This window comes from Vigna unguiculata, chromosome 7, assembly GCF_037176805.1.
Source record: "Vigna unguiculata cultivar grain cowpea cultivar isolate G323 ecotype 2 chromosome 7, ASM3717680v1, whole genome shotgun sequence".
In the NCBI taxonomy this organism is placed as follows: Eukaryota; Viridiplantae; Streptophyta; class Magnoliopsida; order Fabales; family Fabaceae; genus Vigna; species Vigna unguiculata.
In genome coordinates, this window is record NC_140798.1 from 46,906,792 (window position 1) to 46,926,315 (window position 19,524).

The 19,524-nt window shown below is 32.4% G+C and overlaps 3 protein-coding genes across 3 annotated transcripts; 1 reads left to right on the forward strand and 2 right to left on the reverse strand.

Moving 5' to 3' along the window:
• Positions 1-1,406: 1,406 nt before the first annotated feature.
• LOC114190895 (serine/threonine protein phosphatase 2A 57 kDa regulatory subunit B' beta isoform-like) lies at positions 1,407-3,702 on the reverse strand. The gene is made up of 2 exons (XM_028079965.2): positions 2,038-3,702; positions 1,407-1,833 (listed from the first exon to the last, which is right to left on the reverse strand). The coding sequence occupies exons 1-2, from the start codon at positions 3,067-3,069 to the stop codon at positions 1,495-1,497; spliced, it is 1,371 nt and encodes a 456-aa protein (XP_027935766.1). The 5' UTR covers positions 3,070-3,702; the 3' UTR covers positions 1,407-1,494.
• A 7,537-nt stretch (positions 3,703-11,239) lies between these two features.
• LOC114191616 (uncharacterized) lies at positions 11,240-16,733 on the forward strand. The gene is made up of 14 exons (XM_028080907.2): positions 11,240-11,730; positions 12,600-12,711; positions 13,402-13,514; positions 13,759-13,881; positions 14,214-14,413; positions 14,500-14,575; positions 14,778-14,864; positions 15,007-15,087; positions 15,187-15,219; positions 15,300-15,353; positions 15,450-15,491; positions 15,723-15,801; positions 15,890-15,960; positions 16,125-16,733. Exons 1-14 carry the CDS (start codon positions 11,566-11,568, stop codon positions 16,218-16,220), a joined length of 1,332 nt encoding a protein of 443 aa, XP_027936708.1. The 5' UTR covers positions 11,240-11,565; the 3' UTR covers positions 16,221-16,733.
• Positions 16,734-16,923: 190 nt separating this feature from the next.
• On the reverse strand, positions 16,924-19,076 carry LOC114191617 (Zim17-type zinc finger protein). The gene is made up of 4 exons (XM_028080908.2): positions 18,835-19,076; positions 18,670-18,755; positions 18,013-18,267; positions 16,924-17,285 (listed from the first exon to the last, which is right to left on the reverse strand). Exons 1-4 carry the CDS (start codon positions 18,962-18,964, stop codon positions 17,115-17,117), a joined length of 642 nt encoding a protein of 213 aa, XP_027936709.1. The 5' UTR covers positions 18,965-19,076; the 3' UTR covers positions 16,924-17,114.
• Between the last annotated feature and the right edge of the window lie 448 nt (positions 19,077-19,524).

Genomic DNA, 19,524 nt, shown 5'->3' on the forward strand with positions numbered 1-19,524 from the left:
AATCTTATGTTGTCGATGCCCCTAAAGCTATTTAATGTCTACAGTAGCTGTTGTAATTGTAGGTTAAGAATAATTTTGATTCGAACTGCTCCAATGCACCCCCTTTTTTCTTTCAGCGTGAAGGTCGACGTGTGACGAAAGAAGAAAGAAATTTAAGAATTTTAATATATTTTTATTCATTGTGAAGATGGGATAATATACTTTATGGGGTGCAGGAAAAAAAAAGCTTGCAGGAAGAAATGCTCTTTTATTCACTTGGTGATTTTTAGCTTTCACTGTGTGACCCTTGACAATATTAGTGTTTTCTAATTGAAGACCTAGTTTTTTTTTTTTTACAAATTTCTCTTGATTTATATATACCCTTGGTTCCCCCATTTTTCCTTCATCTTTTTTCATTTGTCTAAAGAGCCCATCTATACTGAAGGGCATCACTCGGTTCAAGATCACAAGTTCAACCCATATCCTTGCTCAAGGAAATACCGCTTGAACCAACTTCCTTTTTCTCCGTAGAATGCTGTTTTCAAATCGCTTCCTCGTTATCCCAAACTTCTTTATAGTAACTATTTGGGTTTCGTCATTCACTAATCCACCATCCGTGGATTGACACAGCGTCATTCTTGTTTTCATTATCCGTTTTGTTGACTGACCTATCCAACGACGACTGATAGGCATTTCTTGCAGGCAGTGGTCGGGTAAAGTTATGTAAACAAGAAAGTGGAGAAGTGGAGGCCGAGTATTGAAAAAAAAAAAAGGGAAAGAATTTCGTTGGTTTTAAAACAAAGAAATTTATACATAATCTAAGTTTCCCAGGTGGGAAGGTCCACCTCAACATGCATCTCCATCAGTAAATGTCGTTTTCCCCCATCACTGTGAGAGAAATACTCGCTGTTGAGTGTTTCTTTCTCCAATTGGATGAAAGGAATTTTTCGAATGATTTTTTACTAGAAGATAAATACTTTTTGTCATAATTTAAGTAATATCCTATTTAAATTATTTTTATAATGTTATAATACATCATCAAAATTTTAAAATAATAATGCTATGTTAATATTGGATAAAGAATAATTCTGACAATAGACTGTGTTTGGTTCCTGACTCCTGTTAAGCAAAGCAAAATCTTTTTATCTTCTAATATTTTAAAATTATACTCATCAAAGTTATTAAACATACACATCTAGAACCGATTAATAATTTAGTATAATATGATAATATTTTTATATTAATGTAGTATACTGTAGAAATACATAATACACTCAGCTGTTGTTCATCTGGGTTTATATTATGTCTCTGTTTCTTTATATTTTGGACGCTTTTAATTGTTATTTGCTTCCATAGAATATCTCAAACCACAGCTGCGAATTTGTGGTTTGAAGTATTCATATTTGGCAATGTTACAACTAAGCAACTTTTAAACAATTTTGGTCTTGCAATTATTGTTCTATCCAAGAAAAGTTGGCATTACCAATGCCAGCACAAATTTGCATACATTGATGTTCAGTAGGAGACACGTATATAACGTTGTGGGTTGAGAAACTGATTCTTGGCAGCTTCCCATTCTATTCTTTCCCATTTCTTTTTTCTTTTGATATCTTCTAGATGTGCCATTGATTCTTTAGCTTCCATGTCCATGAGACCCTTGGAATACAGATCTGGGTCCATTTCTTCCAGCATCACCTTCACACTTTCTGTTAGTTGTCTAACGCTCTTGCTCCAATGCCACTTCAGGTTCTTCTCCATGCCTTCTACAATCACATTAAACACTTCCACTGTTCCTATCAGTGCCATTTTCACGAACTGCTCATTGTTCCACATATACAGTGCACGCTCCGCTACCTAACACAAAATCACGCATCATAGATAAATTAAAAAAATCTGTTCATTAACCTTGCACTTGAATCAGGAGAAGAAAACATGAATGTTTATAATTCTTTTAAGTCTTACGTCCCATCTTATTCAATGATAATCTAGCATGATTTTTATAGTTTTCAATGTATTGAATCTTGGTGTGAGGATTATTAGCAGTAGTAAGAGATTTACCTGTGAATTCCAACTGTTTATGCATTTGGTAATCTGGGTACACAGGGGTAAGGCCAATTTACGATACTGGTCAGGGTCTAAATTCTCAACCAGATCTTCCAACTCCCCAATTAGCAAAATTTCTTTTTGACAGTTTGTGACAGGCCAATACCTCAAAACCCCTCTGACAACAACCCCTCCAAGCATAGGCTCCTTCTGCACAAACTGTGAGACGCAATAGGCCAATTGCCTATGGTACACTTGCATCCCCTTGGTCTTGTGTAGAGGAATCAGCACTCTCATCAGGAACAGTTTGTGTTCTTCCTTGAGCGGCACGGTAAACCCATTGATTATGGTTCCCCATATCTCAAGCAAGTCTGCAATACCCGGATGCTTCTCTGTCTCAAAAACGTAGTTCAAGAGCACCTCGGTCATTGATTTCCTCATGAAGGAACGATCAGAAATGAACTTGGAATATATCTTGTGGTACACATTTTTCAAAGTCTCACGCTCCCTCGGATCTTCTGACTGGAAAAGTGCTAGCAGGTTGCGGAGGAAAGAATGATCGATGCACTCTCTCAGTATCTTCTGGTCGGTGCTGTTAACAAGCTTGAGAAGTATCTCGTAAACTATTTGCAGATGCGACCACAGAGGAGAAAATATAGAAACTGGGTATTCTTCTTCAGGCAAATCTGTGATGGCAGAGGGGCTTGAAGGTGGAGGGAGTGGCCTGAAGAGGTTGGCAGATATCATGGCCGCCAGAGCCACCAGAACTTTTCCATGCACTGGTTTCTTGGAAGACTTCAATATAGAGACGAGTCTTGTGAGTTGCAGCCTCTTTGAATCTCTCTGTGCCGGAGATTCTGAAGGATCGGTGAAGGTGAAAACAAAGGTGCAGTAAGAAATAGTGGAGAAAAGTTCTTCATTTCCTGAAGTGGGAGAAGAAGATGGAATGGTGAAGTGAGGACTCTCCTGCACAAAGAGATCATGGAGAGTTCTTGAGCTTTTCTTTGGGCTTCTTGTTGATGGTGACACTTTCTTTGGGCTACCCATGCTTAATTTCTTCTTTCTCCTTTCAGAAACCGTTATCCCATGAGAGAGCTAAAGTGGTGGAGAGGATCAGAAAAGGTTCTTGTATACTATGATGTTTGTTGGGTTGGCACAAAAAGCCAAGAACGGCGATGCCTCTGCAGAAGAAGCGTTGGAATGTCCGAGTGTGTTGTGAAATCATTAGAACTGCACATTCTTGTGTTGTGAAGGTATCATCATGTCATTGTTTGTGATCCCTCCATTTGGACATTGCCACCTGGAATTTTAGGCCTAGTCCTCATCAACAGGTTGTCGCATTTCTCATGAAGGGCTCAAACTAAAGACAATCTGCTTCTTAATATATTCATTTGTAGTTTGAGTTGTATTATGTGTCTTGCATGTGCCTCACCGGCCACCATTATGGATTGTGTTTGCGAATAGAGAGAGATTTGATTTGAGTCATTTTCTTTTCCTCTGCACATGACAGTGTTGTGTTTGGAAATAAAAAGACAAGAAACAAATCTTGCATAGGACCAATATCCTTTCCACTTCCTAAGCTAACCCCACAAATCCTACTTCTTTCTGTCTTTCTTGCTCACTTTATAATAACAAAAGAGGCAGGCCTTTAGCCGGAAAAAGAAATAACTAATGTGAAAAAAAAAAGAACACAAGACAGAGACAACATTAGTTACCCTTTGGAATCTTAGTCACAACAAATTGTATATTTGACATAGTGAAAAACTGCATTTTTATTATGCAGAAACTGTCTCTACCATAGAATTTCCTACTCTACTTACTCTACTCTTCTTTGTCATCGCAATGCCCTTTCAATTCAACCTAGTTTCTTCAATGGTGTCTATGAATGCTTGCTAGAATTCACTCAACGAAATGGCTCATACAATTGAATGAAACAGAGAGGAACTTTAATGTCTCAGGAGAGCCAAAGCCAGAACATAAAGGGTTGAAAATTGTTGAGCGAGTAAAAAATAACACAGTATGAAATTAATAAAGAAGAAAATGGGAGTGGACACATTTTACCTTTCTGGGGAATTAGTAACTGCAGAATCTACCAAGGGAGAGAACAAGTGAAATAAATATAATTTATGGGTGAAAGAGTGTAATAAGAAAGAGACGAGAATAAGAAGCGGTTTCAGTCTTTTATATTACTGAAATAACTTAAACTTTATGTATACAACTATTTTCATACATAAATATTACTCTCTCTCTCTCTCTAGGCTTTAATATAAGATATATTTTCTAAGAAATTGATGGTTCTTTTTATTAGGCATTTTATAATATCTATGAAATATTAATTTTTTCTTCTTCATTTATCATTTTAATATCTTTTAAAATATCTGTATTAGAATTAAGAATTTTTAATTACAGGTTTAAATGAAATTTTTAGAAAATAAATTTTAAATTTACCTCAATTTTACAATAACTTGCATCCATCTATATATGTGGTAAATCTGCTTGGATTTTTAACACATTCTGTGACACCCATATAATTTACAGTTGTTTATATATTTAAAATTTTTTTTATCTTAAGTTAATATAGGATTTCCAATAAAAAAATGATACAAACGTAGAGGAATTAAGTAAATTTATTAGAAGAATTAAGTAAATTTATTAGAATGCTTTATTTGGCATCTTAATACATTGCTAATAAAAAACTCATAATTTGCCATATTAAATAAAATATTGATATTTTGACACTATTTTTTTATTACCATTTAATATTACTCTTTATTATTATTATTCACTTTTTCTTGTTTATAAAAATATAAAAGTTAAGTTTCAAGATTATTTTACCTTTTTAAAAATTATCAAATGATAATAAAACAGTGTCAGAAAATTTTTTTCCCATTAAATATGATTTATCATTTTCTATAATGATAATTAATTTTCTTTCAAATGAACGGCACAAATTTCATACAGAATCATTTCAAAATGATTAGTTTGTTGCAATCATCATTAATTTAAACAACCAATTGTGTTCTTGTTGGGAAGCTTTTGAAAATAAAGACAAATATCACCTGATCCAGTAAATACAAATCCCAGCATTAAATTAACAGTGACTAATCTTAATTATAAATGCAAATACCATCTACTTATAGCCCCCCAATAATATATATTCTGGACATGTATTTAAAAAAAATGAAATTGAAATGTACTCTATTACATCATATTTTATACTATCACTCATATTTGCATATTTTCTAGCTTTTTCATACTGTAAAAACCCTTACTATCAAAATTAAACTCTTCTTGTTGCATTACATTTACCTACACTGGTTTATTTTTCTTGGAGTTGCAGAAAAGACTCAGAGTTACACATTAGGCAATAATCAGAACTACGAGAACAGTGACAGTGAAAATGACAGATACTATGATGTTACAAGAACACAAAATCTGTGATGATGATGAATAATCCAGAGACAAAGTTAAACTAATCTCTCTTCAGGGATGCTTTGTAGAACAGGAGTCCAACACGTGTGGCGATTTCTATTGGTTGTGGAAACATACTTTGTCTTCCATAACACTTTCAATCGTTGTTCCTCCACACAAGACACAGAAGATTCCAACATCATCGTTGGCTTCACAGCACTCATCATTTCCAGAACCTGCTTCAACTCGCTCTTTCTCACCACAATCTTCATCCTCACAACCCTTCCACCTTCCTCTCTGTATGAAACCACTTCATTTCCCTTCCCACCAACCATCAACGCTCTATTCTTCTTCTTCTTCTCACTCCAACCCTTCAACTCCATTATTCTTCCAAACCTTTCAACCTTAATCACAATCATCAACCCAACCTTGTATTTATAGACATCATGGACGAACTAAAATAATACAAGTATCGGTCTTGTTATCTGGCATTCCGTGCTGTATTAAATTGCAAAACATGGTCAATGAGTAGAATATGCGGTTTTATATGCATTTATATGATGAATATATGAACTCCTACCATGCTGAAGTAATAAATAAACATCGAAACCAACTTTTCCAACCGCTCACATGCTCTCTATTAAAGTTTGCGGCATTTATTGTTGGCCCAACTACAACGAAAATGACACGTTTGCATGGAGTTGGAAACTTTTCGGCTTAAGTAAGCGTGTTATCTTATCTACAAACTATACAAAAATTTAGACATTATTATGGTCTCTTAATGGCGAATCTTAGGATAAACTCTCAGAAAGACATCTTCATAAAATTCATGTAACATGTAATGTAACACAGAATCCATTTCATCATCTCTTTCTGTGATAACTAGTTGGATAGTAACTGTCATAACAGTAAGCTAGATGGGCTTTTTTGTATTTGAGGGTCTTTTTGATCAAAAAATTGTAAAATAGAGTTCCTTGAATTTTTTTTTGTAAAATTGGGTCAAATCGTTATTGGGGAGGACGACTTTCAAAGTGAAACCGTCATCCCCCAGGCCGGTTTTGCATTTTCTTTAAAAAAAAATAGTGTCGCTATTTTTTATAACGACTTCTACTAAATTAAAAAGTGAAGTCGTGTATAGTAGGATGACGACTTCACTTTTCATTTCTTTTTTCTTAACTTTTCAGTTTTAATTTTTCACTTTTCATTATTTTTTTTTTAAAATATTTCAATTATTTTTTTCTTTTTTTTAATTTAACTGTTTTGATTATTTTTTGTTTCATTTTTGATTATATTTTTTTAATTTTCAGTTTTCGTTATTTTTTTTAATTTATAAGTTATCAATGTTTTTTAAATTTATAAGTTATTTGTTTTTTTAAAATATATTAATTTAAAGTTAATTTTTATTCTATTAAATTTTTTACTGTTTATTTTTCCAATAAATTTAAATTAAAAAAATAATGAAAATTCATATATTATGAAAAAAAAAATAAAACAAAAACAAAAAAACAAACAAAAAAATTTTGGAAAGGTGAAGTCGTTATGCATAACGACGATTTCACTTTTTTTAAAAACAAAATCGTTATAATATAGTACGACATCACTTTTGAAAAAAAAAATAAAGAAACCGGTCAGGGGAGGACGACTTCACCTCCGATGTCGTCCTCTTCCCTGACGACTTGACCCATTTTCGCAGAAAATTTAACGAACCTATTTATACAAATTCGACTTCTAACAGACCCCAAAATACAAAAAAGCCAAGCTAAATAAGTTAAAATTTATTCTAACAATATAGAGTCTCATAAAATTTGTCTAATAATTGATGTGTGTTTGTTTACTTTATAATTCTGTAGAATCTTTCCTCCAATGTTTCGTTGACTACCTGAGGTTTGTAATGGAGCTTTTATTATTTTATTTGCTTCCATTAATATATTTGTATGGTCTGTGCAGAAAAAGATATGCATCTTTTGTAGCTGTCATTAATGGTATTTAATGGGTATCTCCGTTTGACAAATATCGTTTAGTTGAATTCTGTATAAATGCTTTCTAGATTTTTCTCTGCGCAGCCTAATACAGAGTAGCTAGAACAATGGGTAGTAAAATTTGTTGAATGTGGAATTGAATTGTAACGTTGTGTTTATGTTGTGCATAGTATTACGTCAACATCAGATTTTTCTGTTAATAGTTTCTGGTGCATCTCACAACAAGTAATTATGTAATGGTTACTGTCATTAATACTTTTGAAGTTTGAGAACTGAGAAACAATATTTTCTAAGATGTAGAAATGGTCAAGTAGTACATCACTTTTGACCACGTAATGTGTGGTGTTTATTTTCTTGCTTTGATTTATTTATTTTCATCACAACAATTACAAAATAAAAATTAGCAAGTCTATTATATATGTATATGCATAATTATAGGCATTAATTTTATATTAATTATGGAAAATTTTAAAACACAAATGAGTTACTTTAGGAAATTTAAAATGGCGATGACCAAGGCTTGCTTGTGAAAATGGAAAGTTTTCATATTTGGTTTTTTCACAAATAGATGAAGATGTGAGGGAAGGCGAAGTTTTACAATGATGATTTTAAGTTTAACTACTGGTACGTGGGATGAGATTTTTTTTTCTTCTATTTATATATTAATCGATATTATTTTTTGTCAAGAGACTAAGTATTTATTGATGATTACACAGAATTTTTTTAATTCAACAAATACTACTAAAATAGATTTTAATTTTATATTAGAAGGTAAAATTTAAGTCTAATTCATCTTTTAAATCATATTGTAAAATAATATTTGTTTACTTGACGTATAATTTAGTTTTATTTTTTCTTGACATTGTCATACTTATGTTAACTCGTATTCTCAATAATTTACAAAAGTTTATGTAAATTTAATAAAAGTTTCGACTTTAAATTTGTTCATTTTTGTTTGGGGAATTTTTTTCATTGTTGATGAGAGTCTTATGGTCTCTAAAAGAACATAGAGGAAAATTGGTAGTAGATTAATGGTTAAATTTGTTTTTGGTCCTGCAACTTTTAGTGAAAATTGGAATTAGTCCCTCTCGAAAACTTTGAACCAATTTAGTCTCTTATCTTTATAAAGGTATGAATTTAATCTTTTAAACCAATTTTTCTTTTTAAGTTTATTTGATGTTTCAAATGTGTTTTCTCAGTTAACATTGAAGCGAACATGTGTCAGATGGAATAAAGAAACTAAAATAAATTTAATAAAAATTTGTTAAAAGGATTAAAGACACGCATTTCTAAAAATAAGAGACTAAATTGGTTTAAGATTTCTAAAAAAGACTAATTCCAAATTTTACTAGAAGTTGAAGAATAAAAACATATTTAAATTTATATTTAATTAAAAAAAAAGATACTATCTCTATAATTTTGTGAGTTGAAAGAGGATAATTGATTGTAGATTGCATGTTTTGGGTGCAAAGTGGCAACATATGAAAAGAAGGCATAATAATATCTTTGTTCCATTTCATGCGCCAAATGACGAAACTCATATCTCAATAAACTTGGACTCTTGCGGGGCATTTATGAGCTTAAGACATTCTTTCTTTTACCATTGCAATGCCATTACCAAATATCTCAAATCAACCATTTTTCAAAGGAATTCATTCAAAAAATACTATCAAATGAAGCAGAGTTTGATTAATATAATTTTTAAGGTCACGTATCGCTAAAATTTTGTATTGTAGTTGCACCTTAATGAGTGAAAGAAGAATACGAACTCATTTTACACTTTCATTCTCAAAATCCAATCCTTCAGATCAATCAAAGATACATACCAAATGTAAAAGATAAGATCACTCATCAGTTTTTTTTTTTTTTTTTTCAAAAGAACCAACAACACAATATATCTCTACAACAGTTTCAATTGTTTTCTTAAACATTTTTATAGAAATAGAATATATATATATATATATATATATATATATATATATATATATATATATATATATTTTGCTTGAATATGAAATTCTAAAAATAAATTAAAATTTAAAAAGTTTATGAGAATAATTTCATTACTTAAATTTATATAATATTAAATTTTACTCACAATACAAGGTATGAATTTGAATTTCTGTCATAATTGCATTTACATTTTATCTTTCTTCCTTTTATATAATTTTATTGTTTTAATATCTTGATCAAGTCTGCGCAATGTTAAACAGATCAAAATATTCATCGTTGAGCATTGTGAGCTCAACGGTAAAACCACATTCAACAAAAAAAGAAATAACATATGAATTAATATACATAGAAATAGTTATAGTCAATATTAGCTAAATATAGCCTTTATCAAAGTCAGTAAAAATATTCTTGTTTAAACCAATTCCCTCATAAAATCTTCATCAACTAATATTTTTAAATTATTAAATACATTTTAATATTATATAAAAAATATTTAATAATAAACAAAATATGCTAAACCAACAATAAATTTGTAATTTTCTTTTGTTGGTTTTATCATTAATTAGCTGGACAAATTTCTTTTCCTTATCCTCATATTTATCTTCTTCTTACGTTATATATTGGATTGGGTGAGTTGAGTTTGTCGTGTTGGGTAGTCATTTTTTGTTGGGGCTCACCACAATTAAGTCTGGGAAATCGAACCCTAATTCGTGACAAAAGTGTTATTCTCAGTTCAACTATTTCCAATTCAACCGTTTCAGCCCAAAAACAACAAAAGTACATGCTTCTTTAGTTAAAGTGCCAAAAACCTTATAAGTAAGAGACTTCAGATCCAACAAAAACAATACCCTAACTTAACAAAAAAAAATTAATGTATTTTAAAATTCTAAAATCAGTGGCCACAACACAGTAAAAAAATCCAAATTCGATTGCATATATCTCTAAGTAAAAATGCATTTTTTTAATTCAAAAACATTAATTTTTTCAATATATGTAGTTAATTGGAGTTTAACATAATACAATAACCAAAGAGAGATAATTAAAAGAATTGAAAAAGAAAAAGAACAAAAAAAGTTTGGTGATATTTCTCTTTCTGTTTACACATTGAATACACTCCTATGATCTGCTTTCTCTTTTGAGGAAGAAAGAGACTGCATTGTTTTGAATATATTTAAAAGTTCCATTGCAAATAATTCAGAATTGAGTTTGAAGAGGTTGATGGAAGGGTTTGTTCTCCATATCTAACCATTTCTTGTAGGAAACTGCTAACATCATTTCACACTCTTGTCATCATTAGGTTAAACTATTATGATATATTCCTTCCTCTCTTATGCGTGCACATGTTGCTGATAGGGACTTCAATTCACAGATCAAAAGTTACAACTCTCTCTTAACTCACCTCTTTCTATTTTTATATCATCTCCAACTTTTTCATTTCTCATTTCTATTAAATATGGGACTTACAATAATTCAAGTTATTAATTTCAACACTCAACACCTTTGCACATCTAATTTTTGTACCTAATTTCTTGCCCAGCCGAAACTGCAGATGTCACATGTTGTTGGGTCTGTAAATTAAGCGAACAAAAAGTAGCATCTCCAATTGACTCCAACGCTACTTTTGTTATGGCTAAATGAAGGAGACATGGTGCAAAAAATGGGAATGAAGTAACAGCAGAAAACTCAAGAAAAGAAGAAAATAGAATTGGATATGGTAGTAATAAAATAATAAGAGATGTGACGACAGAGTTGAAAATGAAGTGAAACGTGACGTTTACACGAAGGTCTCATTTTGCTCCCCACATCGCAGATTAATTGGATTTATAGAAATGCCAATACAATACGGAAAATCCGATAATTCATGAACTTTCGTTAAGGCCCTCAGAAACACTTTCAGGAACTTGGAAGCTACGTCTCTTGACCCTTTTGCTTTGCTTTGCTTTCTTTCTTTCTTTTCTTTGCATTGGTGTTGATATCTCAAAAGGATATTTGGAATCTTCTTTCCTCTCTTACCCTTTTTCTTTATCTTCCTCTCACACTCTCTCCCACTCCACTACCCTACAATTTTCGACAGGACACAACGCACCCAACAAAGTATATAACAACAACATATACGTGTGTTAGTATCGGACATTCTTTAGTACAACTAAAGTTGGAGTCTTGGTTTGTGTTTTTCATTTTTTTTGGACGAGGTTTTGGGATGGAGGGTTTAGCAGGTTTGAGCCATCTTTTTGTGACAATATTTCTAACTGGGTTTGGTGGTGTCATAGCTATTCCTTCAATCACAGATGTTACCATGGCTGCACTTTGCCCTGGTCAAGATCAGTGTTCCCTTGCCATTTACCTCTCTGGTATCCAACAAGCTGTGAGTAACACTCTTCATTTTCATTTCATTCTCTTCAAATTCTCAATTTTGTTCCCTCCTTTCAATAAACTCATCTTCAAACACTTCCACAAAAACTCTCACTAAGTTATGTCTTTTATTCATTTATCAGTCGGTTTTTGGTTTACGTGATTTTTTGCAGAGAAACTACTATAAATATCTGATATGGACTTTCTGTATATTTTATATTTTCTGAACTGCGGTGTTCGGTTGAACGTTTTCTGCTAAGATAATTTTGGGAAACAGCAACAATTGTTATATGATAGGGTAGAATGTTCTGCTTTAATTGTTCACACTATTTTAATACCAACACCAGTTACATAAAAAAGTGGTAATAAGTTTAATGTTTTTTGACCAAATGTTTTGGTTGTACGAGTTTTTTAATTTTTAATGTGGTTAAACTTCAAAGTCACTTCACGCTATAAAAGGAAAATTGAATTGCTTTACATATGTAACTTGTTTTTGTTTTGTTATGTAAACATGCTCTTTTTTTCATGTGCAAGTTACTTTCCCGTTTTGGCGGTGATGTGTTTATATAGTTATAATTTTCTTACACCAGAGAACAAAACCAGTATGATAATTTTGTAGATGTATAATTTTACCAGAGGTAAGTATATACTTCTGCACTTGCATAACTTTACACACAAAAACATAAATATCAAGTCTTTTCTTTGAAATTTTGCATTTTCTAAAAATGTATTTTTTATTTAATTAGTAGCTGCATAACTTTTTCTTCTGTGGTGAGAATGTGGTGACAGTGCACCCACTATTGGAGTGTAGGTCAAAAAAGCTAATTGGATGGATGAATAATAAAAAGAAAAAGAATGAATGAAAATGGATTGATGTTGCAGATGGCTGGAGTGGGGTCAGTGGTGATGACACCACTTATAGGAAACTTGTCCGACAGATATGGCAGGAAAGCCTTGATCACTCTTCCTCTCACTCTCTCAGTCATTCCTTATGGTTTGTACACTTTACTCTATTTTTCTATTTTTCTATTCACCCTTTATATTCAAATTTTAAAAAATAAATTTCGTTAATATTTTCAATCAGAGTGAAATTATAATTTTCTTATACTCAAGTTTGGAGAAAATATTCTCTTAACAATTTGTAAAATAGTACTTTTGAAAAGAAAAACTAGTAAGATTGTAGTGTTGACGAATTCATAGACATGCTCCCTTAGTGGGAAGCCTAATGATTGATTATTACTAATGCATCCGTATGAATATAAAACATATCTTAACGAAAATAATTATACTTGTTTTTCATATTTACCCATTAAATTTTAGGATAATATAATTACAAAATTTGACTTTATCTACTACTGTTTAAAAAGTAGCCGGAAGAATATGGGAATCTGTCCAGACTTTCTCTTATGTTCGTGCTGTACGATATTGTTATAGATATGATTGCATGCTTGACAGAGAGAGTGTGTGTGTGTTTGGGATAAGGAATGAAATGAACCAATAAAACTCCCTCAATTTTTACTTTTATCATAAATTAATGGTTTTTCTTGTACTGTTTAAACAAAACAGTCTTTCGTAAATGATTCATACAACAAGACTATCGAACATGGATTATGGTCTTAGAAAATAAGCTATGCATACTTTAACAAATATAAGAATTTTGTGAATTAATGTGATATGTTTGCAGTGATATTGGCATATAGCAGGGAGACCCAATTCTTCTATGCGTACTACGTTGTGAGAACTCTTGCTTCCATGGCAGGCGAAGGGTCCTTCCACTGCCTGGCTTTAGCATATGTGGTACTTCTCATAGCTCCATCTCAAACTAAAATTAACTCATTAAGATCATGGTTAGGAAGAAGAGTTAATTTATTTTACTTTCTTATTTCATTGTAAGTGTCTACAAAAGAATTTATTCAAACAAGTCATAGATTCATCAATACATACAGAAAACGGTTGTTGGCCAGTGAAATCTATGATGACAGCATAATACTAGCCATGGCACAAAAATTTGACGTGTGACATTTTGATGTTACGTGTATAGGCAGACAAGGTTCCAGATGGGAAACGAACATCTGCATTTGGGATACTTGCTGGTGTTGGATCAGCATCATTCGTTGGTGGAACACTAGCAGCTCGTTTTCTATCCACTGCCTTGACATTTCAGGTTCCATTTCCCTTTCTATTATTTCTATTATGATTCCTACATCGATCGTTGTGATACTTTCTATTATTTCTATTATGATTCCTACATCGATCGTTGTGATAAACTGATGATTCTATATATATGACAATGCTCGTACATATATAAGACATTTGACATCACTTTTAACCAAAATTTTAAGATAATAGTATTATAGATATTTATTTTTATGTAGTGGTTAACTTTATCTATTCTATTAACATGAGACTTTTGACTAACAGTTAGATTTTTCCTGATCTAAATCATACCCTTTTTCTTGTTTTCCAACATATACATAATTTGGTGTAACTATTCAGGTTGCTGCTGTCTTGTCAATGATTGCATTGGTGTACATGAGAATTTTCCTTAAGGATAGTGTACCTGGTGGTGGTGTGAGGCAGCCATTGTTGAAAGAGGTGGAGGAGACATGTGCTGAGGATGATTCATCACGAAGGGCAACAGGAGCATTCAAGAAACTTCCCTCTCTGGGGGATTTGATTTGCTTGGTCAAGTGTAGGTAAGCAAGGGTTTTTATTAATTTAGGTTTATAGATCGGACAAAATTTCGAATTTGATGGAGTTGTTTGATTTCACATTTTTGCAGTCCCACGTTCTCACAAGCAGCAGTTGTTTCGTTCTTCAATAGTCTTGTGGAAGGTGGCTTGATGGCTGTATTGCTGGTAAAGTATTGCTTTCCATACTGAACATAGTCAATTAAAGTTTGTCAGAACTAAAGTTTTGTCAGGTTTGGATTGAAAGCCTCGAAGTGAAACTTTAATTATGATTGGAGAACTAGATTAAAAGCACCTAAAGAATTACACTTCAGTTTTATTGGAAAAACTACTGTAAAAAGTGATTAATTAAATTTCTTACTACATGCAGTATTATTTAAAGGCACGGTTTCAATTCAACAAGAACCAGTTTGCAGATTTGTTGATGATTACTGGGGTTGGAGCTACTCTTGCACAAGTACGCCCTGAGTCCTAGCATAGCTAGCTGTCTGTTATCTTAACATGTTCTTCAAACAACTCAATATTTTTAGTTACCCAAAATTCTGTTTGGAAAATTTACTTGCTCTAATGGCCGTGTGGATGGTTTTGTGTACTTGCAGCTATTTCTCATGCCCGTTTTAGTGCCTGTTATAGGAGAGGAGAAGCTGCTCTCCACAGGGCTCTTGATTGGCTGCATAAATGTAAGTTCAAGCTTACTCTTCTCAAAATTTCCTAAAGTGTATAACAAATGTGCACACTGAAGCTAATTATGGCACTTCTCAATGTATGGTGCTATGCAGGTCCTAGTCTACAGCATAGCATGGTCAGGATGGGTAATTTTCTTAAACATTTAGTTATTCTCTTATCACTTTTAGAAACCAACAAGCCTTAAGAACTGTTGAAAACGATGCAGGTTCCTTATGCTCTAGCAGGTTGCTCTATATTCACAGTTTTTGTGCGGCCAAGTGTAAGTTTTCTAACGTATCAGTTAAACCCTCAACAAATTGCTTTTGTTTTATTACTTTGAAAAACTCTCTGATCTATCACAACGTGGCTGGCACAGTTATGCAGCATTGCATCGAAGCAAGTTGGACCTACAGAACAGGTATCCCCAACTGAAAAAAAAAAAAAAAAAAAAACTTGAATTTCCTGCTTTTTCTTAAGTATTTTCTCAGAATGTTCAGTTTCTGAGAATGCAAACTCTACAATAATTCAGTTGTTGAAAGTCAATCTGCAACCATGAGCAACAACTCTGTTAAACTTCACATGTACATGCACTGCACAGAATTGATATCTTCCTTTCTCTTTCGGTCTTACTGATGAGTCTTTGATATAGGGAATGGTTCAAGGATGTCTTTCAGGAATTAGTTCCTCCGCCAACATCATTGCTCCGTTAGTTTTCAGTCCACTGACAGGTATAACTAAACTTAGAAGTATAATATTAAGATTTCTGAGAAGAAAAAAAAACAAAAACTGATAAGCTTCTCCATCCATCGTATGCAGCCTTATTCCTGTCAGAAAATGCTCCGTTTTATTATCCTGGCTTCAGTCTGCTGTGCCTTGGGCTAGCGATGGTAAGATGAGCGTAGCATTACATTCATTAGCAATATATGATTTTGTAATCATTCACTTTTAGTTCATCTGCTACTAACTGCTTGAACTTTTCATCATCATTCTTAATTTGTTTCTGTCAACGTTCCTTGGTCATGTACTGAAAACATCACACGTTGTATTTCAGATGATAGCATTTTTTCAGAGTCTAATGATCCGAGCTGCTCCTCCTATTGTGGTTGGAAAAAATAGCAGTAGCCGCTGCACGGATACTTTGGTCTGAGATGATGATTACTATGCTCTCGATCGGGCAATAAACATTATCCCTTACTGCTTCATTTTGTCTCAAATTGTTGTTCATATTCAGACGATAAATTAGAAAGATGGCAGAAGGAATAGCACTGTAAGCATAGATTATATCTCCATGTATGCTTGGGCACTTGGAGATATAAAACAGTAAATACAAAAATACAAAAAAATATATATATATATAAGGAGATGTTGGTTCTGAAAAATATTAATCCGTTGAACCAGCAACAGAACCACAGATTTCTATGGAATTATTAAGAGGAAATGTGAAATATGTTCATGAACCATAGGATCTCACTAGTTACTGCTTAGGCATTCTATCTTTGCAATGTTGACCATTGTATGCAAACATCCTTGAGCCTTAGCACTATTTAGCTTACACTTCTAGGAAGTATATTTTTTTTTTTTCAAAGTTTCCACTCCTTAGTCATCAGTCAGGAACTTAGTAACTTTTATATTATGAATGAAACAATTCAGTTTGAGCCAAGTAATGCTACGATTGATTTTACTATTTAAGTTTGCGTGCATGAATCTGAAACGAGAATGGTTATAAAAATGGAAATAAAATCTCATAAAGGAAATAAAATGGGAAAACAAAAACTAGGGTGGAGGAAAATAGTAATGGCCGGAACTGTCAGAGACACCATAGTAAGCATGACAGAAATCAAAGGAAAAACTTATTTAATGTCTAGTACATTATCAAATTGATAATCATACAAATGAGTTCAAAGCTATATATAAACATGTTACTGTACGAGTCCCGTACAAATTTTACTATAAAGCGTGAAAACCTAGAGAATATACAAGACATCTAAACTGAACTTCGATACAATGAGGCAGAAAGTATATGCTCCATAAGACAATTCACTTATGAAATGGGAAATATGTCATTGTCGTCATCGTTATCATCCATATACCTAAACTTAAGATCATCCCATCCTTCTCCTTTAAACTTAAAACTTGAATTCAAATAGCAATTTGTCTCCTGAAACAAGTTCAAGTGATCCACCAGCTTATGATACGCATTGCATCCACAGCACTGACAACAATGACAAATGGTCAACATCTTGCTTCAAGGTTTTAGAGTTCAGCCCTCCCCATACACACATTAATTATGTAACAATATGTTGAAAAAACCATATACAGACATGCTAATTGAGAAAATAAACTTATGTATCAAAATATTATAATATGTATAAAGTTATAACATTATCAACTTTTTAGTATTGAACTAACTACAAGTCTATTTCTCTAACATATGGTAGTCTCATGGTATTCTAGTAAGTAGAAGACAACCAGAGAATAGATAAAACATCTTATTCTATGATAATGTCACAGAATATATAAAAACCAGTTTTTCAAAAACCAGACTGCACCAATTAGTCTGATTGGTTGGTTCAACCATGAACAAGAAATCAACCAGTTTGATCAAGCCACGTAAAGCATTAATTTAAAACAAGCTTTAGAACCATTTAACCACAAAAAACCAATCTGTTTGTACATGAGCCAGACCAATGTTCTAAAATTGAAGTTTTGTGCAGGTATCCAACTTTTCTTTTGCTTGTTATTTTTATACATACAATGACAAACATTCATTCCATTTACACACGCATAACAGTTCAACCAAAGTTTTCTCATAAAACCATGAATCAGTTCCGTTTTGCAAACTGCTATTAGTTTATAATTTGGCTCCAACTTCAGATCAAGAAAATCAGAGACATGTGATGATAAGATAAGGGTTAAGGTTAACAAAAGCAAAAGGTTACCTGCACAAAGACAGTGCCATCAGTGTAAGCATGGGGATTAATAGCCCGTGTAGTTCGCTGGCCACAGATGGTACAAGTAAAAGCCACCAGCATCCTTCTCCTAGGGGATTTTGTGAAGAGAGACCATGGGAAAGTGGAGATGTTCCCAGATTCATTACCCCTACCAACTGCAGGAACAGAAGGACCTTCCATCCCTGAACCAGTGGTCCATCCTCTACCCACCGCAGCACTCAGTACCAGTCCCATCGCAGCATCCTGACCCAACAAATTCTTATCAGAATTTAATAACTTTCATGACCAAAAGAAATACACTTTTATGCACATCACTTGAATCTTTTAGATACCGATGCAAATTTAACAACAGATTTTGGAAAAGGAATAGCAAAATTAAATATTTCCGTGGCAACAATTTTATTTTTATTCATTGCAACATTTCACAGAAGGTAACCGACCCTTTGAAATTTCACATATGTTAGGCATGGAAATGCATTGAAGCATAAATTTGGGGATATGATTAACACAGTTGATTTATTTTTCTTTTTGATAAAAGAAAAAAAAAACAGTTTTTTATCCATTAAAAATAATGCAATTGACCCCTTAAAAATTCAGGATAAGTTATGCACAGAAACTGATTCAAGTTGAACAAAAAGAACGTACTTTGGACAGAGGGGAAAGGGAGAGGCAGCGATCACTGATAATTGGAAGGGTGTTATCCTTGGCGTCTGAATCGCGAGCATCATCACCTGAAACAAAACAGAAAATTGAAGAAAAATGACGCAGAAAACAAAAGGGTAAGCAAAAAGAATATAATAGAATACGCACGCTTGGAGGGTAATCGAAATTGGAGAGTCTTGGGAGGATAAAGAGAGGTTCTTCTTGAAGGGAAAATCGAAAAGGGAGAAGAGGAAGATGGAAGAGCTGCAGAAGAAGATGTGGCCAAGGTTTCCATCATCAATCAGATTGTGTTGTCTTCTCAGACAGAACAAACTAAACTAAACGAAACCAAGAATCCAATTCCTTGTCTAAGCTTCTTATTTCTAATTTCTAAATACCACAGAATATGTTAACACCACAAAATAATAAACTATATATAAAATATCAGAGGTTGTCTCATTTCTTTTTAGTCAATTAAATTTTACTTTTATTATTAGTTTTATACACCACTCATGTTTTTCATTAATAATATATTAAATTAATTAGAATGTAATTTTAATCGAGGTATTTTGACTTATTAATAGATTTATTAACTTTCCATTTAAACAAAAAGTTAATTATTATAACAATTTTCAGAAGAAAAAAATGTTTAAGATAATACGTCTAGAAATAGTGTTTTAATAGAATAATACATTCACCATGTTACTCGATTCCTTTTATATACAATAAACATTCACTTAAATTTATATTTTTGACATTGAGAATTTAATAAAGATTTAACTAAAATATAGATATATAAAAATTTAAGTTATATTATAATATAAAATGTTACGTCATATAATTACATTATAAAATATT

Coding starts and splice junctions, on each gene's coding strand:
- LOC114190895 (XM_028079965.2), bottom strand. CDS start 3,069: ATGGGTAGCCCAAAGAAAGTGTCACCATCAACAAGAAGCCCAAAGAAA. Junction 1,834..2,037: donor TAAACAGTTGGAATTCACAG/GTAAATCTCTTA, acceptor ATTTTGTGTTAG/GTAGCGGAGCGTGCACTGTA.
- LOC114191616 (XM_028080907.2), top strand. CDS start 11,566: ATGGAGGGTTTAGCAGGTTTGAGCCATCTTTTTGTGACAATATTTCTA. Junction 13,882..14,213: donor CCACTGCCTTGACATTTCAG/GTTCCATTTCCC, acceptor GTAACTATTCAG/GTTGCTGCTGTCTTGTCAAT. Junction 15,802..15,889: donor AGTTTTCAGTCCACTGACAG/GTATAACTAAAC, acceptor CATCGTATGCAG/CCTTATTCCTGTCAGAAAAT.
- LOC114191617 (XM_028080908.2), bottom strand. CDS start 18,964: ATGATGGAAACCTTGGCCACATCTTCTTCTGCAGCTCTTCCATCTTCC. Junction 18,756..18,834: donor ATTTCGATTACCCTCCAAGC/GTGCGTATTCTA, acceptor GTTTTGTTTCAG/GTGATGATGCTCGCGATTCA. Junction 18,268..18,669: donor CCCTTTCCCCTCTGTCCAAA/GTACGTTCTTTT, acceptor TTGTTGGGTCAG/GATGCTGCGATGGGACTGGT.